Source organism: Eubalaena glacialis, chromosome 9 (genome assembly GCF_028564815.1).
Source record: "Eubalaena glacialis isolate mEubGla1 chromosome 9, mEubGla1.1.hap2.+ XY, whole genome shotgun sequence".
In the NCBI taxonomy this organism is placed as follows: domain Eukaryota; kingdom Metazoa; phylum Chordata; class Mammalia; order Artiodactyla; family Balaenidae; genus Eubalaena; species Eubalaena glacialis.
In genome coordinates, this window is record NC_083724.1 from 21655606 (window position 1) to 21681756 (window position 26151).

At 47.9% G+C, this 26151-nt stretch overlaps 2 protein-coding genes and 1 pseudogene across 4 annotated transcripts in view; 1 reads left to right on the plus strand and 2 right to left on the minus strand.

The window, feature by feature from the left end:
* FKBP15 (FKBP prolyl isomerase family member 15) overlaps nt 1–4968 on the plus strand; it is a 54499-nt gene extending 49531 nt beyond the window's left edge. For all 3 annotated transcript variants that reach the window (XM_061200091.1, XM_061200092.1, XM_061200093.1), the window contains 4 exons: nt 320–427; nt 740–1383; nt 2788–2875; nt 4333–4968. In XM_061200091.1, coding sequence (XP_061056074.1) covers nt 320–427; nt 740–1383; nt 2788–2875; nt 4333–4410 — 918 coding nt within the window. In that variant the 3' untranslated portion in view covers nt 4411–4968. The remainder of the gene's footprint in view (nt 1–319; nt 428–739; nt 1384–2787; nt 2876–4332) is intronic.
* Nucleotides 4969–7394: 2426 nt separating this feature from the next.
* SLC31A2 (solute carrier family 31 member 2) lies at nt 7395–16542 on the minus strand. The gene is made up of 4 exons (XM_061201022.1): nt 16486–16542; nt 12589–12655; nt 9496–9685; nt 7395–8403 (listed from the first exon to the last, which is right to left on the minus strand). The coding sequence occupies exons 1-4, from the start codon at nt 16489–16491 to the stop codon at nt 8235–8237; spliced, it is 432 nt and encodes a 143-aa protein (XP_061057005.1). The 5' UTR covers nt 16492–16542; the 3' UTR covers nt 7395–8234.
* Nucleotides 16543–21901: 5359 nt separating this feature from the next.
* On the minus strand, nt 21902–23087 carry LOC133097282 (heterogeneous nuclear ribonucleoprotein A1-like 3; annotated as a pseudogene).
* Between the last annotated feature and the right edge of the window lie 3064 nt (nt 23088–26151).

Below are 26151 nucleotides of genomic sequence, written 5' to 3' on the forward strand. Positions count from 1 at the left end.
ATGACAGCTGTAGCGGTGGCCACGGTGGGAGGAAAGCAGCAGTGAATGGTCTTTGAGCAGTCTTAGGCACACAGGCCACAGCTTACCCATCCTTCACAGCCCTCCTCTCAAGTGCTGCTCATTATTTAATATTGTCCCCTCCACAGTGACAGCCTTAGGTGTCTCAGTCATTGACCAGCTGTGTCCCACTGTAGAGTTCTAAGAGGGCTTCATTTTAGCCTTCCAAACCTCTCTCTGGAAGTTACATGCATCCCTTAGTTGCTTGATTTTGGCAGTGTACATTTTGATACTGTTTTTCTCTCTTCATGTCGTCATGCAGGTCAAGAAGATCATGAACCAGGTGTTTCAGTCCTTGCGGGGAGAGTTTGAGCTGGAGGAGTCTTACAATGGCAGGACCATTCTGGGGACCATCATGAACACTATCAAGGTACAGCTGGCTCTCGATTGTTTCACTGAGATGGGTATCTTGTTGCTTAAGTACCGTCTAAGGGATCCTGAGTAAAAAAAATGATTCAAGGCTGTTCATCAGTAACTAGGATGCCTGGAATGACTTACCTGCACAGATAAGGACAGCCTCCTTTGAGAGGAAGAAACAAAGTCATTTGAACGGAAAAAACTAACTGAAAAACAAAGTCACTTGAACTAGATGACCAATTGTGTTAATAGGAGAACTAGGAGTGCCTAGGAGTGCCTCTGTTTCCGGTCAGTGATCCTCTCCTCTTTCTTGGCTTTTGAACAGATGGTGACTCTTCGGCTGTTAAACCAACACGAGCGAGAGAAGGGAGAGAGCAGCAATGAAGAAGAGGAAGAGGAAGAAGAAGAGGAGCGACCTCAGAGTGCTTCCGGACAGTCTCAGGCACCCTTGAACAGGGAGAGGCGGGAGCCCCCCATGGTGCCGTCAGAGCAGGTGGTCCAGGAAGCTGCCCCACTGCCTCCTCAGGCCCTCCCCACTCCCCAGGATGATGCACAGAGAAGGGAAGGGGAGCCCTCGGAAGCAGAGGCGCGCTCAGAGATAAAAGAACCAGCTTGCCCCCCCTCCCGAAGAGCTCTGGGGCCCCCAGCTTCAATTCCCCCTGCACCTCCAGGCCCTGTGACTGTGGACTCTGAGGGTGAGGAGGCGCTGGCAGCCAGCCCATTGGGAGATGCCTGTGTCGGGGAGCAAGAAAGCTCCACGAGACTGCCCCTGACTTCAGACCCCGAGAAGGTGGACCCCCTGGCTGTGGGGCCTGAAAGTCCAGGAGGAGAGCGTCAGGCTCCAGAGCTCCAGAAAGATGAGGATGGCACTAGCTCCGCTGCTCCCTCCCAGGAGCCGCACGGCACAGAGGCAGCGTCTGCGGCCGTAGGAGCAGTGCCTGGATCCGAACACCATTCTCAGCATCCCAGGTGTGTCCCCTGGGCAGAGTTGCAGGAACAAGGCAGCTGCGTGTGGAGGTTGTCTCTGGTTTGTCCAGGGCTGGTGACTCATCCTCAGAGCCTGGCTGGCCAATTCGCTTACTCGTTCATTCATTCATTCATTCATGCATCTATTCGTAACAGGCTCTGTGGCAGGCACTGTGGTAGTGTGGGAGGCAAGGCAGAGTTGTTCCTGAGCTGAGGAGCTTACAGTCTGGTGGACAAGACAGACAGACTCTTACACAGTTGAGCTCGAACAGCGCAGGGGTGAAGGGTGCTGACCCTCTGTGTGTAACTTTACAGTTGGCTCATCCCCAGATTCAGCCAACTGCGGGTCATGTAGTACTTTAGTATATATTCACTGAAAAAAGTCTACATATAAGTGGGCCTGTGCAGTTCAAACCTGTATTCTTCAAGGGTCAACTGTATGTTATAAATGCATGACAAATGCTTCATAAAAAAAAAAACACAGGGTGTCTAATAGAGAATAAAGGGGGAGTTATTCTACATTAGACAGAGTGATAAGAGGGGCTTATTCTACTTTCGATAGAGTAATTAGAAGGAATCATTCTACCTTAGGTAGAGTGATTAGGGAAGGATTCTTAGAAGGTAACATTTAAGCTGAGACCTGAAGGATGGCTAGAAGCCTTCCCTGCCAAGAGTGGGAAGAAGCATTTGCAGAAAGCAAGAACAGCACGTGCAAGGCCCTGCAGTAGGAAGGACATGACACAATCAAGGAAGAAGGCACAGTGAGTGGGAGGAGAGTGGTGTTATGCTGAGGTTGGAAAACTCATTAGGAGCCAAGTCATGTGAGATTTTGTTGTCACTGTTAGAAGTTTGGACTTTAAGTGCAGTGAAAAGCTATTAAAGGGATTTAAGCAGAAGGGTGCCGTGGTCTGATTTACTGGCTATAAAAGATCGCTCTGGGGACTTCCCTGGTGGCACAGTGGTTAAGAATCCACCTGCCAGAGCAGGGGACAGTTTCGAGCCCTGGTCCAGGAAGATCCCACATGCCACGGAGCAACTAAGCCCAAGAGCCACAACCACTAAGCCCGCATGCCACAACTACTGAAGCCCGCACCCCTGAAGCCTGTGCTCTGCAGCAAGAGAAGCCACCCCAATGAGAAGCCTGCGTGCAGCAATGAAAACCCACTGCAGCCAAAAATAAATAATAAAAATAAATAAATCTATTTTTAAAATTATAAAAAAAAAAAAGATCACTCTGTAGGTTATGGAGGGAGTCAAGAGTGCTGGGAGGCCAGTGTGGAGAGGGAGGAATTCCTGGGTGATTACCCCAGGATTCTGTTGGATTCTTACCCCAGAGCCTGTGGGCATTGTGGCCTGGAGCAGAAACAACATTTTCCTATGACTTGATTTTCCTGGTTTTTCTTTCAGTCTCTCTGAGGATGAACTGTTTAAAGGGACAACTCTGAAAGTTCCGAGGCCCAAAGCACAGGCTGAGGAGGAGGATGAAGACGAGGTGGTAAGGAAGTCCCAGGCGCTGCCAGGTCCTCACGCTGCTCCCTGGGGGCCCTTCCCTGCTGGCTGTGAGAAGAGGAATGGAGTCTGTTGGTGGCCCTCTCCCTGGGCTCTGTGCTCAGGGCCCTGTGGGAGCAGGCTTGGGGTTGGGAGGGGGCAGCTCTGTAAGCATGGTGGGGATGGTCAGATACCACTTTATTCTTGACAAAGGACCACAGTCTCCATTCATGCAGCAGTGGTTTCTACTTTAAGTAAAGAAAGTTGGGCTGCTTAGTCCTGTATTAGAGTGCTAAAGCCTCAGGTTTCCTCAGCTCTGCTAAGGGATTATATTTTAGAATTGGAAAGGACGTTGATGATCTTCTTGTCTGGCATCCTCATTCATAAACAGACTGAGGCTCAGAAGGATGATTTACCTAAAGCCATAGAGTGAGTTAATGGCAGAGCTAGGACTACAACCCCAGGCTCCTACTAAGACTGCCTGTTTCTAAGCATTTTCTGCTTCATCAGCCTGCTTTCCAATCAGCTGCCTTGTTTTGTCACAACATCCCTGGGCAGAAAATGGGTTAAGCCCTGATAGCGTAGCCTCACTTCTTGGGAACTACTCTGGCCCATGATCAGTCTTCACAGGACCATCCAAAGGGAAGGCCACCAGAGCAGAAGGTGCCTTAGTAGAGGACACTCAGTGTGCCTATGTCCAGCATCAATCCCCGCTGCCCCCATGGGACCTGTTCCCTGCCAACCCGGAAGAAAAAGGCCAGGGGCTCAAGTCATGAGAAGGGGGGAGAGTTTCCTCGGAGGCCTGTTAATCCCCCTTATCCTCCTACCTGATTGGAGGGTGTGAGGGAGGGAGGGAGACCAGGGGTAGGAGGCTCTGGCCCTGTGTTCCTGGGGTTTCTTCATCTCGGGATTCTCCACTTGGTCGTGTGGCCAAGCCTCTAAGCTCAACTCTCTCTCAGATGGTGGGGCCGCATCCAGAGCCAGACAGACCGCCTCAGGCCACAGCGTTGTTTTTTCAAATGTGATTGTATTCTTCCCTGCTTCCCTTCATCCTCCTGCATCCTCTTCCCTGAGGGCTGCTCTGCTTCTCTGTTCCTTCATCCTACTCCCACTTTCCCCTTCGACCCTTCTTTTCTGACACGAAATGTGTAAGTTACCACATGAGAGGAGACCTGTCCAATCAATACACGTTTCTCAAATAAATGACAAAATTAGCCAGACAAAGTTGGTCTTCTTGTCTCTGTGTTGAAAGATTGCCTCCGTTCTCTGACTGCTTGTCTCAGCATTTCTGGAAGCCTAGAGTTTGCTGGCCTCAGGGTTAGTCCTTTCAGTAAAACCCTAACCAGCAACCTCCTTTCCAACCTGGAGCCGGGAACAGATGCTGGTCGCTTCACCTTGCCCAGGCGGGAAGTCCATCTGGTGCAGGGACAAGTGAGGACTGACTACTCTTTCCTGTTTTGTCAGAGCATGAAGGGACGCCCGCCCCCAACACCCCTCTTTGGAGATGATGACGATGACGATGACATTGACTGGCTGGGATGAAGACCCAGGAAACTGGTGCAAAGGTTTCTCTACCAACCTTTCCCTAAGCATGATTTTGCACAGCCAGCCCTGGGTTTAGACGAGCCACAGGGTGAGGTGAAGGTGAGCATCCTGAGGACAGTAGTTCAGATATCTGAGTTAGCCAATTTCTGAGCCCCCGCCTGGCCAGGTGAAGCAGAGTGTGAACCTGTCTGCAGAACGCTGGGGTTGTCAGCAGCCCGCCATGGTCCTGCCTCAGAGTCCCCCATGGAAGAAGGGCTGGGGGGCTCCCCTTCAGCCAGTCCCTACGAGAGTCCTGCCCACTCCCAAGCTTCTGATTCTCTGAACTCTCAGACTGATCTGCCTCTCAGTACTCAACTGTGTCCCAGCAACAGGACTGTCACCTGGGGTGAGGTCTCCCTGGTAGAACCGAGGGTGGAGTATACCATCTAAACCCGGTTCAGTTAACAGCCTTGCCTGCAGTCCTGGGACATGTATCTTTTCTCTGCCTTAAAGCTGATATAAGAGGTCAATGAATATTTGAAATTAACAAAACTAAAATAAATGTTTGCAATGAAACTTGACTCAGGGTGAAATCGAATTTGGTTCTGAGGGCAGTCTGTGCTCTCTGGGAATCTAAGGGTAGGAGTTGTAACAGATCTGGGTTTGTTAACATGCATGAAAGCATTGTGACATGTTCCCTTTGGTACTTAACCCTGGAACTTTTAGGCTTTCAAAGAAGGTCACCACTCTGCTATCCCAGCTCATCCCAGCTACTTTAAGGCTCAGGGCAGCAGGGTTGTCTGAGGACCAGTCCTGTCATCCACTGGCTCCTGCAGGTGTAGTCCTACACCCTAGGAAGCCATGCAGAGAAGGTGGGAGGGTCCCTGTGTTCTCTTGTCATCCATGATGGCACCTGAGAGATTGAGTCTTCACTTTGAGAGCAGCTTCCATTCCCTCTGAGTTTAGGCCCAGGACTAATGTAGGGAATAGTGAGAAAATATCTGTGGTCATTTTACTTATTCCAGGATTTTCTAAAGACCATGCAGCCAGTCTTCAAAAAGGAGAATAATTTTAATAAAAATGTTCCCTGATTTAGAATGTTTATGAGATAGGAACCTGAATTCCACGCCATCTGATCTGATATCATCCTTTTTGATGACAGCTTTGAGCCTGTCTCCCATTTGTGGGCCTGGGAGGCAGTAAAAACTACCATTTACTAAACTTTGTTGTTCAACAAATAGGCACTGTTGTGGAGTACTTTACCCAGACTGTCTCACCCCCAGCAACCCTTGCAGGAGACACTGTTGTCCTTGTTTTATAGAGGAGAGACTGAGGCTTAGAGAGGTAAAGTAACCTGTCCAAAGTTACATAGCTAGTAAGCAGCAGAACAAGAATTCAAATCCTGGTCACTGGATTCCGGAGCCAGGGCTCTTGGCCACCCCAGCGGCATTCATCTTGGGTTGAGGGAGGAGGGCAGTGATGTTTGTCAGAAATATAGGCTCCTGGGCCCCACCCCAGCTCTCCTGAAACAGAATTGCTGCCCCATTAGGGTAAACAGAGCGTAGACTTTTCGGTCTCCACTGCTGTAGCCAGTTACTCTCTCAGCCTCAACCCTCATCTGAGTTGATGAACAGACTGCAGGCCAGGCTGCCTGGCTCTGCCGCTTATTAGCTGGGCGACCTTATTTAACTTCTGTGTGCCTAAGCTTCCTCATCTGTAAGACAAGGACAGAAATCGTTTAGACCTTATTGTGGGGATTAAATGAGTTAATATTGTAAAGTGCTTAGAACACTGCCTGGCACATAATATGCACTATATAGGTGTTTGTTAAATTTAAAAAAAAAAAAAATTCAAGTAGAGAAAATACCACCTTTTGTGATTTGGCTCTGAAGAACGTTGAAGTGCCTGCTTAACTTGGCCATATAGTCCATTTCTCTAGAGCATAGATTTTTTTTAAAAAGCCCTTCATGCTGTGAAAGCCTCAGATGTATTACCACATTTAAAGACACTATCAGGGACTTCCCTGGTGGCGCAGTTGTTAAGACTCCACCTGCCAACGCAGGGCAGATGGGTTTGAGCCCTGGTCCGGGAAGATCCCACATGCCGCGGAGCAACTAAGCGCGTGCGCAACTACTGAAGCCCGCGGGCCTAGAGCCCGCGCTCTGCAACAAGAGAAGCCACTGCAATGAGAAGCCTGCACACCCGCAGCGAAGAGCAGCCCCTGCTCGCTGCAACGGGAGAAAGCCGGCACACAGCAACGAAGACGCAACGCAGCCAAAATTAAATAAATTTATTTTAAAAAATAAAAATAAAGAGACTCAAACTGAAGAGGTTGCTGGTCACCTATGGAGAGTCTTATCTCAGCAGTGCCCCAGGGCAGGGGTGGAGCCTTAGCTGGTCAGGACACGTAAGTGGATGCCGGAGCCTCCATCAGCAAGACAAGAAATCTTACACTTGTTGTGACACTGAGCAGCTTTCTAATTAACTCCCTGCTTACGTGGGGAGAATGCACTGATCAATACTGAAGGCATCACATGCTATACTTTGTTACAGCTACTTCTTACTGTAAATTTTTAAAAGTGGTTTTGATATATTTTTGCTTCTGCCCTCAGGGAGAGAAGGTGCTAATAATTGTGCTGACATGGGCGTTTATAGTCCATGTGACAATTATTTTTCTCATAGCAGGTTCACCATCAATGTCTGTTACATGCACAAGGGAATGGTTTGTTGACTAGGCTGGCATTGGGGGTGTCTGCCTGAGGGAATGGTGTTTCAGGGCTGGGTTTCGCTGAGCACAGAGTTGTCCTCTTAGCAGACAGACAGACTCAGTCCTTGGACAGCCCTACTGCCAGCACTACCAGCTCCACTGGCCCCACTCAGCTCCTGCAGTTGTTATCAGGGTTACATGAGCTTGCTGTGTGAATGAGGAGAAACAGAAAAAACAGTCACAGACTATTTAAAAATATATATTTATTAAAATATATTTCTTTTTAAATTCTCAAAGCTTCAGACCATCTTTCATCTAGCCCATGAGGTACTTGAGTGTAGACATTACAGTATACAGCAGTGATTTTCTCTCCCTGGGTCTATTCTTTCCTTTTCTTTAAAGTGAAAAGGTTCAAATATCTGAAGAGCCCCACCTAACTCTACTAGTGTAATCCTTTGGTTTGACTGCTTATTGCATCTTCAGTCAGTACCCCCTGTGGCTTACTCAGTATTTTAAATGGATGAATCATGTTTCCCTACCAGATCATTATGGGTGAGCAGTAATAAATAAAGAACATTTGTATTGAATATTATTCAGTGCAGTTCTTGGTTTTGCATAGAAGGAGGATCAGGATAAGAGGGGGGCATTAAGGCCATGAAGAGCTCCCTGACACCTAAAGCCATTAATGTATCATCTTCCTGCAGGCAGTGCTGTCTGATGGGAGGAGCTCACTCTATTTGGAGGATAGGTCAAAGCCTTGCTGACAGTCCTGCTTCTCTGCCTTTAGTCTGCTGTCACTCTCCCCCCAAGAAAGGGAAACAGGTCCCAGCAGATGCTGCCATCATCATGAAACCTGCCCCCCGGGTTCTGGTCTCTCCATCCACCCTCTGGTCACAGCACCCTTCTTAAGGCACAGAAAGACTATGCCTGGGCCCTCTGCAGCCTGGCTGAGGAGCTGCAGTGGCCCCTGAACTCCAGGGAGCAAGTGCTGGCTTCAGCTGAAAGTTTCCAGGAGCTGGGGATGCCGTGAGAACAGCCAACAGAAGAAAAAGGAGACGTGGGGCTGGAAGTTCAATGTCTGGAAGGAGGGGCCCCAGCTCTCTCCAGCCCCCAGAGCCTGCACAGCTGTCACCAGCTAAGTCATGCTGAGAAGCGGATAGGCTAGGTAGTAGCCCACACCTGAGCCCAGGACCACGCCGAAGAAAATCCAGGTGTTGTAGGACATAACAGCCAGCATCATGAAGTAGCCGATGACCACCTGAGCGACATGAAGTAGAGACTGGCCGAAGTGACACAAGAACCACCTAGATAAAAAGGAGAGCCAAGTTAATGTTGGTGATGAGCTGGAAGCTAGGAGTTGGTGTCAGGGAGTAGAAAGAGCAACTGAGTTACAGGACTAGCTTATTTATAATTTGTATGCTTAACCCAGGAGAGATTTCTTTTTAAAGAGACATATCAGAAACCAGTGATTGAGAGGGGAAGAGGGACCTGTACAAGGAGTTTAGGATAATCACTTCTCCACCACATTTGGCTCTGAGCTTCCTGGTATCCAGGGCAAAAAGGAAAAATGAGATATGTAATCTGTCACATCTGACAAGGGATAATACAAAATCATCAGTAAGGCAGATTTTTTTTTTTCCTGAATCTACTGTGAGAGGCAGTATTACAATGGAAAGAGCATGGACTTTGTTGACAGATTAATTCCTAGCTCTGCCACTTACTAACTGTGGCTTAGCACAAATGTCTTAACCTATTTGAACTTAAATTTCCTCATCAGTAAAACATATATAAGTAAAACAGGTATGAAAATACCTCCCTTGCAGCGGGGTTGTGACTATTTGAGGCACTCATGTAAGAAACAGGCAGGCCCATTAAGCACAGCTGGAGCTGCAGAGAGGGCAGAAGGGGGATCCTAAGTGGCTGTCCTATCAGAACAGGAAGGGAAGAAAGGAGAGAGAGGCCGCCCCCCCCCCCCCCCACCACCACCAAGCTGGATACGTTGCTGACAGCGATTCTTATCATTTGTGTGGGGACAGCCACAGGTCCCATCTTGGGTTTGGAAGCCATAGTGACCTAAGGAAGCCTGCTGAGATTTGGGGGAGGGCTGGGTGGGCACCCCTGTTGCTAGACTGAGGCCTGCACCAGAGTCCTGAAGATTGGAGCCTCCCACGTGGCCGTTCAGAGAGCTCCAGCCTGGGCATTAGGAGACCTGGGCTCTAGTTCACGTCACTACTTACTAACCGTAAGCACTTCAGCAAGTCCTGGTCCTTCCCTGGGCCTCAATTTCCTTTCTGGGAAGTGGGGCTAAGTGCCCTGTGGGCCCAGGTTAGCTCTCAGGGTGAATGTGAGGACTCTGCCCTCCCCGCTCCCAACCCCCGCCGTCCCGAGCCTGTTACCTGAGGTGGGTTCTGCTGACTGGGGGAGGGTCTGAGCTTGAAGAATTCTGGTCTGTCTCTTCGATGAGCTGCTGGCTGGTGGAGATGGACAGGCTCATCAGGGCCTGGTGGAGCAGCCTGGCTTTGCCAACCTTGATGCCTTCGTACAACACAGCCAGGAGCAAGATGACCAACACCGAAAGGGCCATGCCTGTCAAAGGAGGCTGAGTTACAGAGGCCCAGCCAGGCAAGCACTGCTCCTCTTCTGGCAGCTTCCCCGGGGACCTGGCACAGGAGGCAAAAGGGGACCTCCCCCAGCCACTCTGAATCCATTCCTTCTCCCTCCCTCTCTCATCTTCTTCCCCACCCTTGCTGGGCTCAGAACTTCCTGTCTCTTTCCCCCTCCAGCCCTTTCTTGATGGGGGTGGCTTACTGGAATGTGGCTTTGAGATCAGAAAGAGAAGCTGCCCGGCAAAGCCAGGGGCCGGTGGGGGCGGGGGGATCGGCGGGGGCATGGTGAGGGGCTTGGTGGGGGGAGAAGCCATCTGTGCCCCGCTGCCCCAGCTGCGCCCCAGCAGGCAGCCCAAGTCTCTGTGCTGACTTCTTGTTAAGGGAGGAGCATGCATAGCAAGTTCCTGTTTACGTGTGCATATACAGAAAAGTCTGGGAGGAAGGAGATACGATGAAGGAGTCATAATTATCTCAGCAAATTAGGATACAGTTTTTCATTTTCTGTTCACCGAATTTCCCTAAGTTTCTACTGTGTACTACTTTTGTAATAGTGGGAAAAAACCAATCAGCTATTTTACAGAAAACATTAAGTGCTTACTAGAACTGCTGTGTAAAATTAACTGCTAATTGCTACTTCTCTTTTACAAGTGGAGGGATACTAAATGGTCCAGCTATAGTATTTTGGGGGGCCTCCAGGAGGAAATCATCTGCAAAAGATGCAGGTTTTTGAAATATAAAATTACAGGTAATTGCATGCACATGGTACAAATTCAAACAGTACAAAAGGGTATACAGTGAAAATAAGTATTCTTCCCAACCTAGTCTCTCAAAACCCCAATGCCCCTGTCTAAAGCAGCCTCTGTGTATATAGCTTTCCAGGGATACTCAATGTATATATAAACCTTTGTCTAAATGACAGCACCCTATCTGTGCATACTCTTCAGCATCTGACATTGTCATCCAGCTGTACATTGTGCATGGGTTCCCCTTAGTTCACACGTATCTACCTTATTTCTCTGGCTTCATAACATCTGTGATAGATTAGATTCTCCAAAGATGGCTACCTCACTATATCTCACCCCACATGCTCATCTTACAGTGTCAACACTCCTGCCATCAAGTGGTGTGGTCCATGTTCCCTCCCGTTTAGCCTGAGAAGACCTCTGTGACTGCCTCAAGCAATAAAGATGGAAGTGATGTTCTCTGATTTCCAAGGCTAGGTCTTAAAAACTAGGCATGAGTTCTTTTTTTTTTTTTTTACCTTGTTCTCTCTCTTTTTTTTTCTCCCCTACCTTTTTCTCTTGGGACACTCATTCACTGTTGGAACCTAGCCGCCCTGCCACAAGGACCTCAGCTAACAACCCCTGCTGAGAGTCCCAGCTAACAACCAGCATCAATCAGTGGACATGAGAGTAACTCTTCAAGATGACTCCAGTTCCAGCCACTGTCTGATTATACCTGCATGAGAGACTTTGAGTGAGGCCTGCTTAGCTGAGCCCAGTCAACTCAGAACCTTGAGAAAGAATAATAAAATGACTGCTGTTGTTTTAAGCCACTAGGTCTACCCCACAGTAGATTACTGGAATGGTAACACATTGTAGGGAGGGCCATAATTTATTTGATCAGTACCTGCAATGATGGACATTTGGGCTGCTTCCAGTCTATTTTTATTTATTTTATTTTTTTGAAGGTACTCAACAAAATTTATTGAATGAATAAATTAAGAACTAAGAATTGACACTTCCAAAACACTGCAGTCTTTAAAATTGTTTTAAATGGACCTCAGCTGTGTAGAATTGGATTATTCATAATCTTTGCCTTTGCCATTATCATCACTGATCTAAGAACAGTCCTCTTGTAGTCACTTGTATTTTACAATTTGCCTAGCAAGCTATAGTTAACAAAATCACATATACTATTTCAAAATAACTTTTGAGAAACATGTATTATTTCTATTAACAGATGTAATAACAGACTTCAATGCACTAAGTAACTGAATAAAGCTACTCAGCTAGGAAATAACATATCCTACTCTGTTTCTAATGCCTGTGTTCCTTCTACTATGTTACGATGCCTTTCATAGTCCATTCCCAGGTTTCAGAGAGATCCTGGTAGGTGGCTGATGTGTACTGAATATTGTGATCAATGCAATTTCCATCCATAGGTTGCCAGCAGAGATTATAAAACCAGAAAGTAAAAATGGCAACAGGTGGAAGAACACAAATATGAATCGGGTCTAAAGGTATATAGGAGGAGAAAGTATAAAGAGCTAGAAAGAGATAGAAGGATTGGAGAGAATGGGCAAATGGGAGATGTGGGCTCCTAACAGAGACAACTGGATCATGGGAGTGAAAGCTCTCATCTCACCAGTCTATTTTTAAAATGCAAGTACTTAAGTGGAAATATAACTCCATCATGAATTAGTGCCCGACTCTGCCTTTTCAAGTTAAAGGAATACTCTTCTCATTTGAGGTCAACGGCTGCAGCAGCTGCTCTGGGCTTCTGATCTGATGCTGGACAGTGAACCCTGTATAAGGGAGGTGCTAAGAGGTAACAAGAGGCCTTGATCTAGTTCTGGCTCTGATGCTTACTCTGTGTGACCCTGGACGAGTCTTTTCCCCTCTCTAGGCTTCAGTTCCCTCCCCTGTAATAGAGGGGAAAGCTGCACCCCCTAGCCTCTCTCTGGGCCTTTGTGAGCATCAGTGAGATAACAGAACCCTTTGCAATCTGAAGGGCAGTGGTTCCAAATGGAATTATAAATGCAAAGTTCCCGCTCAATGTTTATGCAAGAGGAGTCAGGCTCGCTAAAATGTCCACCGAGAATAACAATAATGAGAACCCAGGTTCCCACTGCCTGGAGGTACAAGGCTTCCCAATTCTTACCTGCAGGACTGTGGACACTCCAGAAATCAAAGAGAAGCACTACCTCATCTGAGAAGATGAAATGCATCTGAAAGAGAAGGGATTGCATCACAGGGGGCTTAGGGCAGTGGAAATTGTGTTCCCTAATGCTCTCCAGCAACCTCTTGTAAAGGCCCAGGAAAATGAGGTCACTGGACTTAAGTGCTGGAAGGGCCATTAGGGGTCATCAGGGCCAAATGAGGCCAGACAAGGCAGGGACTTGCCCAGGGTCCCACAGTGGGTCAGCAGTACAGCTACAGTTGAGCTGGCCCTGTTCCAGGTAGAAGTAAGGTGTTGGTGGGGAGTTCCCCATCCTCACTGGGCCAACTGGGTCACAGTGCTCTCAGGTCATGCTGAGATGACTCCCCTGTGCCCTCCAAAGCCAATGGGAGAAGCACTAGACTGAGGAATGACTGCCTCTTCTTACCCCCTGGGCCCCAGCTGTTCTGCTCCAGCAGTGTTTATCATGGAAGGGCCCAGGGACAGCTGTCTTCAGTCTGTACCGCTCACCTGTTCACCTGAAATTCACTTAACATTTGCTGAGCCCAATTGTGTGCCCAACATTATGGACAAAGGTTAATGTCTCTGCCCTTGATGAACGCAGTCTTATAGAAAGAATGAAGGTAGAAGCAATGAGCACACAGCACCTGTCTGAAGGCTCTTCTCGAAAAGCAGCTGGTCCACCCTGTGTTCAGGGTGGCATCAAGGGCTTTTCATATATTATCTCATTTCACCACAGTCTTCTGTGTGACAGGGCCAATTAGACCCAGCTTACAGGAAGGAAAACGGAGAACCAGGCTCTGAAAAATTAAGTAATTTGCTGAAGGTCACAAAGCTAACAAGTTGGCAGAACTGGGATTCAAACTCGAGCCTAGTTAGATGCCAAAGCCCTATCCATCTATGCTGCCTCTCAGTGACCAAGAAAGGAGAACAAGATGGGAACTGAATGATGATTCTAAATGCCCGCATCAGGCTTAATGACTATGTTTGGCAAGATTAAAGCCAGAGAGATCAATCAGTTAGTTCACCCTCTCAAGGAACGGAAGTTTCCCTCTTGTCACAAGGTAAGACCTCAGCCAGCAGAAGCAGCTCTAGAAGCACTGTCAGTGCTCACCCAGCTGAGGAGATCCTGGCTGAGTTGGGATCAGTTGGTGGAAGCCTTTGCCTTCAAAGACAATGGCCAAATATTAGAATCCTCAAACGCCAGAGCTAGAAGTGTCCTCAGAAAGTTTTTTTTTTTTAATTGAGATATAATTGACAAATAACATATTAGTTTCAGGTGTACAACATGATTGTATACATTGCAAAATGATCACCACAAGAAGTCTAGTTAACATCCATCAAGACAGTTACAATTTTTCTTTCTTGTGATGAAAACTTTGAAGATCTACTCTCCGCAACTTTCAAATATACAGTATTATTAACTAGTCACCATGCTGTTACATTACATCTCCAGGACTTAATTATTTTCTCAGAGAACTGTTAGTCCTCTGGTTTTCACTTTTTTTCCACGGAACACCAGCAAATAAAATCTTCCTTGTAACTCCACTCTATAAAACGCAGGGCTCTGGGTGAAGAGGGGAGAGACGTGTGAGCTCTGCTGAAATTCAGTGTGGAAAACATTGATCTGGTCCAATTCTAGTCCCTTTCTAACCCCTTCTCATTTGCAGATGGGGAAAAGGAGTCCCAAGAGGGGAATGGATTTGTCCGAGACCTCATAAGACGAAAATGGAAACCTAGGCAGTCTTTTAAAAATCATGTTGAATAATTTTAAAATAAAAATAGCTTTTTATCTCCCTAGTATGAAAGTGGTACTTGCTCAATGTAGAAAGGTGAAACAATACCAAAAAGAAAGTAAAAATCATTTTGAGTCCTACTACCCAGAGACATCCCGTGTTAAGATTTCAAAGAGAATATCAGTTGAGGTGGCAACATGTTCACAAAAGATTAATATGCAAAAACAAATGGGTACAAATAATCCTGTGAAATTCCATTTATACTGGAATTGTGCTCATTCAATTTCAGAAGCCTCTGGCACCATCTCTGCAGGTGGGGTGGAGGGAGGTGTGGCGCCTAAAGGCACCTACCCCTTCTCTGAGTTCACTTGATAAAGCAGTTGGCATGACTGGAATGTCCCCTGTGGCTAATTAATCAGAGTGGTTCCATAACTGGGTTCCTTCTGTCATCCTTGGGCCTGGGCCAGCTATCTCTGGAGCCCCAAACAGTTTTTGCAATAGACCTGAACACCCACCAAACAGTACAATTAATTCAATCAATAAGCATTGCTGTGCTGGGGGTGCAGGTGCTGGAGATAGAGAGATAAAGGAGACAAGTCCTTGGCCCCCAAGGAGCTAACATCTGTTAGGGGAGAGGGAGTGAACACATATTACAATGGGGTGTATGTATTCAGCAAGGGGGAGAGGCACAGGGGAGCCAGCTGGGGTACTGGGAATGGAGACCCCTGGGGGACACCTAACCCATCCGGTGAGGCAGGTGGCTAGGACATCTTCTGAAGAAGGAGAAGCAGGAGGCAGCTAGGGGAAGACGGACAGTCCAGCATTTCCAAGCTGAAAGTGTCCATATAGAGTGTCCACCCCACTGGGGAGTAAGGAGCCAGGAAGGGACAAAGACTCACCTCTCTTGCCTTTTCACAGCAGACAAAGATTCAAATCAGCACACCCTAACTTGGAGCTGCAGTTTTCAGTTAAATAGTCCCATGGTCAGATATGCAAGGGGCGGGCCTCTCTGTTTCACTGCTTAGGATAAATCCGGGCCTCCAGTAGCTGAGTTATCCGCGCCTTGTTCAGGGCCCCACCCTGCTAGGGAGGGGCTGTGGTGAAGAAGACAGCAATCATGGGACTTGCTTTCTTCTTTATTTTCTCATTTGGGGTTACTTACACTTTTGAGAAAAGTGCCCTCAGTTACAACCCGAAGAGTTTAGGGGAAGATTAAGGTCGCTGTCCTGCCGCTGACTGGGGAATTTTTTTTTTTTTTTTTTTAATTATTTGGCCGCGCAGAGTGGTATGTGGGATCTCAGTTCCCCGACCAGGGACGGAACCCACGTCCTCCGCATTGGAAGCGCAGAGTCTCAACCACTGGACCACCAGGGAAGTCCCTGGGTAACTTTTCACATAAGCTTTTCCCATCCGTTTCCCCTTTTAGAGGACCGGCAGGAGGTGGGTGTGTGCGTTTGACTAAATGACCTGCGTTGGCTTTCTGAATCTTCAATTCTACGACATTCTCCATGGGATGAAGAAAATTGCGTATATGATTTATTCAAAGACCAAAGAGGTTTGCAAGCTGTCATTCTCTCCAGCCCAGGTGAACTCTACCAAGAAAACTAGTTTATCTGAAACGCTATTTCTAACCCAAGTGTAGGGAGGATGGAAAGCAGCTGGGTCTGGTTTTTTTTTCCCCAAAAGAATCAGACCACGAACTTGCCAAAACAGGGAACCGGCCCGGGGGGGGTGTGCGCGCCCGGCCTCAGGCTGAAATGCTCCGGGCATTCCCTCTTCGTGGGAGCCTTCCCAGAATCTCTCCCAAGTCACTGCGCCCAGAGCAGGGGACCCTCGACTCCGCCTTCACCCACCGCGCCCCGACCCTCAGCCGCCCCACAGCTGCGCGTAATGACTGCTCGTCGAGCCGGACTGACTCCCAGCAGGAGGGACAAATAAAAAGGAAACCCCAAAGACGCGGCCGGCTCTGCCTCTCGCGTGCCCCCAGCCCTGTTCCCGCTGTTGACAAGGCTGCCAACACACCCCCTCACCGGCCCTCGGCCAGGGGCGGCGGGCACCTCGGGATGCCAGAGGTCGGCTGCTCCTGGGACCCCGCCCCAGCGCCCACCCCGCGTCCGCTCCTCTTGGCGACGCCCGGACTCACCGCCATGGTAAGCAGGCTGGGCGGCCGGGCGCCGGGGCCGCGTCTGCTCGCTCGGGTCTCCGGACTCCAAGTCCCGCCCGCAGCCGCCGGGATCGCAGCACAGGCAGCGTGGTCACGTGGTTGGGGCGAGGCGCGCGCGGGCGCCTGGGAGTTGTGGTCCCCACGGCGCGCCCCACTCAGCGCGTCCTCGGGCGCACCCACGTGCCGGACCCCCTGCCTAGCCCCAGGTCCCAAACCAAGCGGGTCGCTGGGCCAGAGCCACCAGCATCGCGGACTCCCTCCTGCCTTCCGTTTGGCCCCTTTCTGTTTTGCACTTCACTGGTCTTCGCAATTATCATAAAAAGATTTAGTGCTTGTTATAATAAACCGTGCGAAGCTTAACACATGTTAAGTTATATATTGAAGAGTCCATCCTATGGACTTAACAGAAACAAATTAGAAGTAAATTAAAGAAATTATGACCTAGGCTTTTAATGTAGCCATTCTTCTTTTTTTTCTTTTCAAATCTGATAAGTGAAAAGCAATACACAGTTGTAAATTTAATTTGTATTGCTTTGATTACTAGGATGGGAAACTTTTTTCTTATTGGTATTTCTATTTTTCTGTATTGTTTGTCCATTTCACCCATCCAGTTTTCTGGGGGAAGTTTTATAGGGGATGAGGGACTTTTAACAGTATTTAATTTAAAATATATTTAGTATCCTAAATATATTTAGAAGAACTCTTTTCCAGTCCTTCTATGAGGAAAGTGGCTTCTTAGAGAAACCTTTCCAGAGACCTTGAACCTTACTAGCAGACCTTGAACCTTACTAGCAGACCTTGAACCTGGAGTGTGACCTCAGTTCAAATCCTGAGCCAGCAAGAACTGGCTATGGGACCTCCAGCAAATGGCTTTATATTTTGAGCCTTGGTTTCCTGGTCAGTCAGTAAAATGGAAAGAATAGTAGAATCTATGTCATAGAGGTATTGTAAGGCTTAAATGAAGTCTTGTGTGTTAAATTATCAGCATAGAACCTGGCAGTGGGAGCTTGCTCAAAAAATGATAGCTATTGTCATCGTTAGCAGCAAATATTTCTGTTCTGTTGTAACTGAGCAGGACCCCATGGGGCCTTCCCGGGACAGACCCCTCCCAGCATGTCCTCTGCCTGCCTCTTCTTTGTAGAAAAGCTGTAGTCTCCTAAGCCTCCCCTGACTCAAGAATTAGTGATTGAAAGGGTGAACATGTAGTGACAAAAATAGCAGTTGGGCCAGGAGAAACAGGTAAGAATTTAAACAGTAAATCAGCCATGTGGCAGTCACAGAATCTTTTTAATTCCTCCCTGAAGTACCTAGATAACAATATCTGATGCAAATTTCCTGATTTGTTTTACAGATGCTAAAACCCCACCAAACAGAAGAAGTTAACTACTAGATGATCATGAGCATGTAACCCCCAGACCCACTGGAGCCTGAGCATTAATAATGTTGACCCCTGTGACACCAACCTGTTACCTCACCATCAACCAATCAGAGAATTGTGCACCAGCTGATCACACACCCTGCGATGCCCCTCCCTCACCTTGCCTTTAAGAATGCTTCCCTGAAGCCCATCGGGGATTTTGGGTCTTTTGAGCATGAGTTGCCCTGTTCTTCTTGCTCGGCCCTGCAATAAACTTATGTCTGCTCCAAACTCTGACGTTTTGGTTTGTTTGGCCTCACTGTGCGTCAAGCACACGAACTTGGGTTCAACAACACTAAGAGAGGAAGCCACTTCAACGGTCAAGCCACTTGCTCAAGGTCACACAGCTTCTAAGGGCCTCAGTCTGAAAGACAGTGAGGGTTGAGGGAAATCAGGGATTGGGGCAGCCTCAGGGAAAGAGTACAGGGCCAGCACTGTGAGGAGGTCTGGGAGGGAGGGCCGCTGCTGTCAGGGATGTGCCAGGCTCCATGGAGAAAGCAATGGGGAGAAGACGTATTCTTGAAGCATTTGGACTCCAAGGGCTTGGTGATTTGGGTGTAATTTCTCACCCCTCTGGGTCTTACCTGGGCAACAGAAATAAGAAGACTTGACCTTCACACTATGCACTCCCCCACTTGCACTCCCCCACTCCCCCAACCCCCATCAAAGGATTTTCAACACAGCTTTATTCATTTACTATTTTTGTTGGCTTTGTTACAATCCGATGACCTTCACACTTTGTTCTCACGTCCTCGTGTGTGTTATGATTCTAACAGTCCTAAAGTTCTAAAGTGCCCCTTTTCTTTCTGAGCCACCAGAGACTCCCCTCCTCTGGCTCCCAGGCAGAGAACAGAATCCCAGCTCATAAGGTAACACCACAGATGGCCAAGCCTTGGTCCATGACAAGAGATTCTTTCCAGATTCCGTACTTGACAACCTGTAGACTCCCCTCCTCCCGGGGAGCAACAGAGTCTGCCCTTGTCTTTCCAGTGCACACCCAGAGCCCTGGGACAGAACAGAATCCCCAGCCAGAAAAGATGGTGCTGCCTCGGGTGTCACAGAGGTCAGCCAGGGGCCCTTTAAATTGGGTGCTCAGCTCATGCGTGGTCGGTTGGTGGAGGGGAAATCCAACTAGTCATTTCTCCTTTTGAGGCTCAGTAGAGGAACTTGAGGTCTCATGAAAAGCCTACATGCACAAAATATTACTGCTGCAGAATATCTGGCCTTGATGCACAGATAAGGCTGTATGACCCCATGGGCACCGCTATCCCTCTCTGGGCCTCTCTGGAATGGATGACCTCTAACTGCCCCTTCACATGCTGATGATCTGCAGTTATAAGTGAGCTTGAGTTTGGGGTTGAACACTCTATGGCTAGGATTTTTGCATGTTTTCCATGTAGCTCCATTCAGCTAACCTCCCTCGTTCTTCCACAAACCTCTAGTATTTTATTTTACTTTATTTTATTTTGTTTTATTTTATTTATTTATTTTTTTTGTGGGGCGGCTGTGCCGTGTGGCATCCCTAGCTCCCCGACCAGGGATCGAACCCGCACCCCCTACATTGGAAGCACGGAGCCCTAACCACTGGACCACCAGGGAAGTTCCAAACCTCCACTATTTTATATTTATGCTATGAGTAGCATAATGTATAATACATACATAATACATAACACAGCATTATGCATCTGGTGTGTGTGGCACAGGGAGATTATGCACATCAGAGGCTGATCAGAGTGTGGAGACAGAGTGTGTGTGTGTGTGTGTGTGTGTGTGGCATGGACTTTGTGAGGTTGGGAAAAGCAGGAGCCAGGCCACTGACAACCTGAAGGCCATGTGTAAAGTGAGGAGCTTATTCTGGGACAGAGAATCACCAAAGTGTTTTTAATGTATGTTTTTCTCCCTGCAGTTTCCCTTTTCTTTCCCAAATGTCACTCTCTTAGTGAGGTCTACCCTGACCACCTGATTTAAAACTACAATCCCTCTTGTATCCTTCGCCCTGCTTACTCTCCTTTGTTGTTTTTCCGTGGTATGCATCACTGTGTAGCATCCTGTTTAATTTGGTTATTCATTCTTCCTTTCTCTGCACTCATATGGAAGTTCAAGGAAAACAGGGATTTCTGTGTTTTTATTCAAGAAGGCACTCCCAGTCCCTTAAATAGTTCATGTCACAATACAGACTGTCCATTAACAATCATTGAATGAGTGAATGAACCCCAGCAGGCACACGCTCTGTGCTTCATTGCTTCAGAGGAAGGAAGTGGCAGAAACAGAGGCAGCCTCTGAGATGTGATGGTTTTATTTCCATGAGAGTGTGGCAAGTTTGGGGTGGTTTGTGGGAGAAGTTAGAAAATAATTTGTGGAGCAGCATGAGGTAAAACGGGGTTCCCTTCCCCAACCCACAGAATACCTCAGCCTAGAAGAGGGAGCAAGGGGCCTCTGGGTCACCAGGGGAAGGCCCTGGGGGGAATGGCGACAGACAGGACAGAGGGTCATGCCCCAGCTTGGGGAAGGAGCAACTGAGAGGTCAAGAGGCCTTGCAGTCGGGACAATGATAGCAAACCCAAGTGTGGCCCTGCCTCCCAAAATCATGGACCAGGGGTAGAGAGACCACCAATCGTACAAATAAACATACAACCTGTTTAGAGGGGGTTAAAAAAAGATGAGCGCTTCTTTAGGAAGCCCTGGTCTTGAGTTGTGAAGTCTTAGGAAAACTTAAACAGAGGACAGGCAGGTGGGAGACAGAGCCCTGGAGGGCACCCTACCTTTTAGCCCTCTCCTTTGCTCATGTCTGGGTTGTGACTCCCTTTCACTGATCACCTCAGGCATTTAGATCAGCCTGATTCCTCCTGGGTAAACATGGAGCAAGTCCCCCTGCAATCACTTTCTCTCTGTTTGCAAAGGCTCTCGCTGTTAACCTGGATTCTTGCAGCAATCCAGGGGCCAGAAGGCCAGACGTGGCCACCCAGAGAGAGGGTAGGGTCTACAGTGAGTCAGTGGCAGACAAAAGCCCCCCAACTTGCACCTGGCCCAGCACTGTGTCCACTGTGGAAGGCTGTGAGCAGCTGTTACAGCCTCAGACGAGCATGTGCAGGATGCGGGATGAGACCTCCCCACAACTACAGTGGGAAAAGGAGGCCCGGGGCGGTGCACACATTTTACCCAAATGTACCTGAGATGCTTCCCGAGATAACCCCAAACAGGGCCTTGAGATCTCATGCTTTACTTGCACAGTGTTTTTTGTGTTTTTTTGTTTGTTTGTTTTGTTTTTTGAGGGTACTAAATCGTTTATTGATTACACATGATAATGGATGATACATTATACACATACAAGCTTCATTCCCATCTATAACTTTATCTGGTACCATAATTCAATTGAGATATTTTGCATGGGATGTGCCAACAACCATATTAATAACAAAAAAACTCCATGACTTTGCTTGGGTGACCCTTTTAATGGTGAACTCCAGGTTACAGCACAGTAACTGTCAGTTCAACTACACCAAGGTTTCTGAAGACAATGGCTTCTCCATCCCAGCAGGTTGTAATAGAACCTGGCATCGCCCTGAAGGAATTCTTAGTTCACACTGTTGGGGTAGTTTACCAAAATGGCCTCAGAGTAGACTAACTTTACGCAGCACATTAAAAAAAAAAGACACATTTATTCAGTGTCATGACCAGACTATTACACTTAGCAATCAACAGTATGGGTGCAAAAAAAAAAAAACTACATTAAAACCCTTTGTTGGAAGGCTTGGCACTTGCCACAGAACAGAAACTAAAATCACCTGTTATACAATTAGTCACAAATACAGTCTTTGAGGGTTTTTTTTGTCCATACACATGAGTATGGTCTAAAACATGTCTTCTTTGTAGCAGTTAGGCCCTGCCGCCACTGTGCTTGGCTGAGTTCACAAATCTGTTGTAACCTGTAGCTTCCCTGTCACTTGTCTGGCTCTCCTCTCCTGCTAAGCTTTGCAATTAAAACCTTCTGCCATTGCCATAGCTATTGCTGCTGCTGGAACCACCATAGCCACCTCGGTTTCGTGGTTTGGCAAAGTATTGGCCTCCACTACCATAGGCGCCAGAACTTCGGCCTCCAAAGTTTCCTCCTTTCATGGGTCCAAAATTTGAAGATTGATTGTTGTAATTGCCAAAATGATTGTAGCTTCCGCCACCTCCAAAATTGCTTCCATCATTACCGAATCCATTATAGCCATCCCCACTGCCACCATATCCACCACCACCGCGGCTGCCACTTCAACCACTGAAGTTTCCTCCACGACCAAAGTTGTCATTCCCTCCAAAACCACCTCCGCGACCACCACCAAAGTTTCCAGAACCACTTCGACCTCTTTGGCTGGATGAAGCACTAGCCATCTCTTGCTTAGATAGGGCTTTCCTTTCTTCACAGTTGTGACCATTCACTGTGTGGTATTTTTTCTTTTTTTTTTGGCTGCATTGGGTCTTCGTTGCTGTGCGCGGGTTTTCTCTGGTTGCAACGAGCGGGGGCTACTGTTCATTGTGGTGCACAGACTTCTCATTGTGGTGGCTTCTCTTGTTGCGGAGCACGGGCTCTAGGCACGCGGGCTCAGTAGTTGTGGCACGCGGGCTCAGTAGTTGTGGCTCGCGGGCTCTAGAGCACAGGCTCGGTAGTTGTAGCGCACGGGCTTAGTTGCTCCGTGGCATGTGGGATCCTCCCGGACCAGGGCTCTAACCCGTGTCCCCTGCATTGGCAGGCGGATTTTCAACCACTGCACCACGAGGGAAGCCCCCTGTGTGATATTTCTGAATGACAGTCTTGTCTGTCTACAGAGTTGTGGTCATCAAAGGTTATGCAAGCAAAGTCTCTGTTTTTGCCACTGTCTCAGTCAGTCATGATTTCAATCACTTAAATTTTCCCATACTGTTCAAAATAATCTCTTAGGTGATGTTCTTCAGTGTCTTCTTTAATGCCACCAACAAAAATCTTTTTCGCAGTTAAGTGCGCACCAGGTCTTTAAGAATCTTCTCTTGAGACGGCCTTCTTTGGTTCCACAATTCTTCCATCCACCTTGTGTGGCCTTGCATTCATGGCTGCATCCACCTCCTCCACAGTGGCATATGTGATAAACCTGAAGCCTCTGGAGCGCTTGGTGTTTGGATCCCTCATTACCACACAGTCTGTGAGTATTCCCCATTGCTCAAAATGGCTCCTCAGGCTCTCATCGGTTGTTTCAAAGCTCAAACTTCCAATGGAGAGTCCCACAGCTCTTTGGGAGACTCTGACTTAGACGTGATGGCAGTAGAGGGGGGAGAATTTAATGATGCTTACTTGGCGGCATTCACGGGCAGAAAGGAGTAACCTAATGAACGTATCTCTACTTGTATGGTGGTTTTACAACTGCAAATTCTTGGGACTTCCCTGGTGGCACAGTGGTTAATAATCCTCCTGCCTGCAGGGGACACGGGTTCGAGCCCTGGTGTGGGAAGATCCCACATGCCACGGAGCAACTAAACCCGTGCACCACAACTACTGAGCCTGCGCTCTAGAGCCGCAAGCTACAACTACTGAGCCCACGCGTCACAACTACCGAAGCCCGCACGCCCCAGAGCCCGTGCTCCGCAACAAGAGGAGCCACCACAACAAGAAGCCCGCGCACCGCAACGAAGAATAGCCCCCCACTAGCCGCAACTAGAGAAAGCCCGTGAGCAGCAACAAAAAAACCCAACACAGCCAAAAAAAAAAAAAAAAAAAAAAAAAAATCCTAAGTAAACAAATTCCTAAGTAAAAAAAAAGCTGCAAATTCTTTGACATTCCTCCCATTGAGAGGTGGGGCCTCTGTTCCCTCTGGGCCAACCTTAGTGAGTCACTTACTAGCAATAGAATACAGCAGAAGTGATGCTATACAGCTTCTGAGGCTAGATCATAAAATGCAGTTTTACAAGATGAAAAGAGTTTTGGAGATTGGTTGCACACAATAAATATGCTTAACACTACGAAACTGTATACTTAAAAATGGTTAGGATGGTAAGTTTTATGTTACGTGTATTTTACTACCATTTAAAAAAATCAGGCACCTTTCATATGATGACATATTATTTGGCAATAAAAAGGAATGAAGTATTGATACACGCTACAATGTGGATGAACCATGAAAACGTTATGCTAAAGGAAGGAAGCCAGTCACAAAAGACCACATATATATATATATATTTTAAATTTTTATTTGTTAATTTATTTATTTTTGGCTGCGTTGGGTCTTCGTTGATGCGCGCGGGCTTTCTCTAGTTGCGGCGAGTGGGGGCTACTCTTTGTTGCGGTGCGCAGGCTTCTTATTGCAGTGGCTTCTCTTGTTGTGGAGCACGGGTTCTAGGCACGCGGGCTTCAGTAGTTGTGGCACGTGGGCTCAGTAGTTGTGGCTCACGGGCTCTAGAGCGCAGGCTCAGTAGCTGTGGGGCACAGGCTTTGTTGTTCCGTGGCATGTGGGATGTTCCCGGACCAGGGCTCAAACCCGTGTCCCCTGCATTGGCAGGAGGATTCTTAACCACTGCGCCACCAGTGAAGTCCTGATGTGTTCATTCTTGAAGCCAGGGTTGAGCAGGTAACACCTCTGAGAATTCTTAGGCACAGGCTCTCTGCCCAACTTCACAGGGACCCTGGACTTGTCTTGATGGGCTCCTTTGACACCTCTATGAGGTTGTCCACTCCAACTGCCAAGGGCTCCCAGGCCCTGCACACCTGCCTCCTGCAGGAAGACTGAGGGGCCCCGAACACTTTCCATCAAGTTGAAGTTAGCCCATGATGTCATGTCCCAACAGTGACTCAGAGGCAAATCTAAATATCAGATAATAAGCAGTTGGTACTTTATTTGTTTGCTCAGACATCTTGTACTCTTTGGTTTGGTATTGCAAAACAAAGAACCACATGGAAGTTTACAGTTCAGGGAGATTTTTTGCTGTGAGTACACAGACATCCAGGCAGCTTTCCCAAACATGCCTGAATGTCCCCTTCTGAGAAATCACAAGTGATTGGCAGGGAGAGGTCAGCAGAGCATTGTGGATGAGGGGCCACCTGTACGTGGATCAGGACGTGGATGTGCGTATGGTGTGTGTATATGTCAGAGTATGCATGATTGAGCACGTGTGTAACTGTGCACGTGCATTGGGTAGATTTATGATTCTGTACTTGTGAGTCAGTGTAAGTGGCAAGTCTGAGATTGTGTGAGCTAATGTGTGAGTTGAGAATGTGGGGAAATGTTGGAATGATGTGTGTTTGTGTGTGTGTGTGAACATGTAGGCACTTCAAATGATGGGGGAAAGGAGGAAGGGCTGGATGCTCACGGTTGGCCTGAGAAAGCCCCCAGGAAGTAAACCTGGGACACGAATGCTGCAGGGTTGGTGGGAAACCACCTCCCTGGTCCCTGACTTGGAAAGCCCTAAGGCTGGCACTGCTTCCAGCTGGAGCCAGGGTTGATTACAATGTGCCTCTCTAGACCCAAGGCCAGTCTGTCCAGGTTCCTACTCTCAGACCCGCATTTGAAAGCCTCCTCTTATTTTTTTGTGCCCTGAGACCCCTCCTCGATAGACTGTCTCTATCTGCAGGCCCCTGCCTCATTTGCAGAGGGGGAGATGGGGTTGTCACCTTCCACAAAGCAGCCTAGAGTTGCTTCTGTATAAATGGATTGAGCACAAGAACCAGGTAAAGAGGTCACCTGGCCTGTCTCTCCAGTCACAGAGAGATACCTGGTTCTAGAAAACTATAATCAGAGCTCCAGGGAATTTGAAGGAGCAAGGATACGTCTTTTTCTTTCAGAGGGATAAACAGTAGGGGACGTCCCCCTTGAACTGAGACTCAGGAGGCCTGACTCCAGACTGTGCTATTGCCCTAGAAACTCAGGAAAGTCATTTCCCTCCTCTGGGCCTCTGTAGGAATAAAGATAATCTACAGCACAGAATCTCTAAATTTTCTTCTTTTCCAAGTGGTTAGCGCATGGTATTTTAATGATCTGTAAGCTTATCTGTCTCCCCCACTAGAACCTAATGGACTGTTCCTGTCCCCCTGACCCCCATTCATACGTTGAAGCCTTAGCCCCCAACGTGATGGTATTTGGAGATGGGGCCCTTGGGAGATAATTAGGTTTAGATGAAGTCATGGGGTAAGGCCCCTATGATGGGATTAGTGTAATTATAAGAAGAGAAAGAGAGACCAGAGCTCTCTTGCATGCACTCTCTCTCATTCCCTCTCTCTG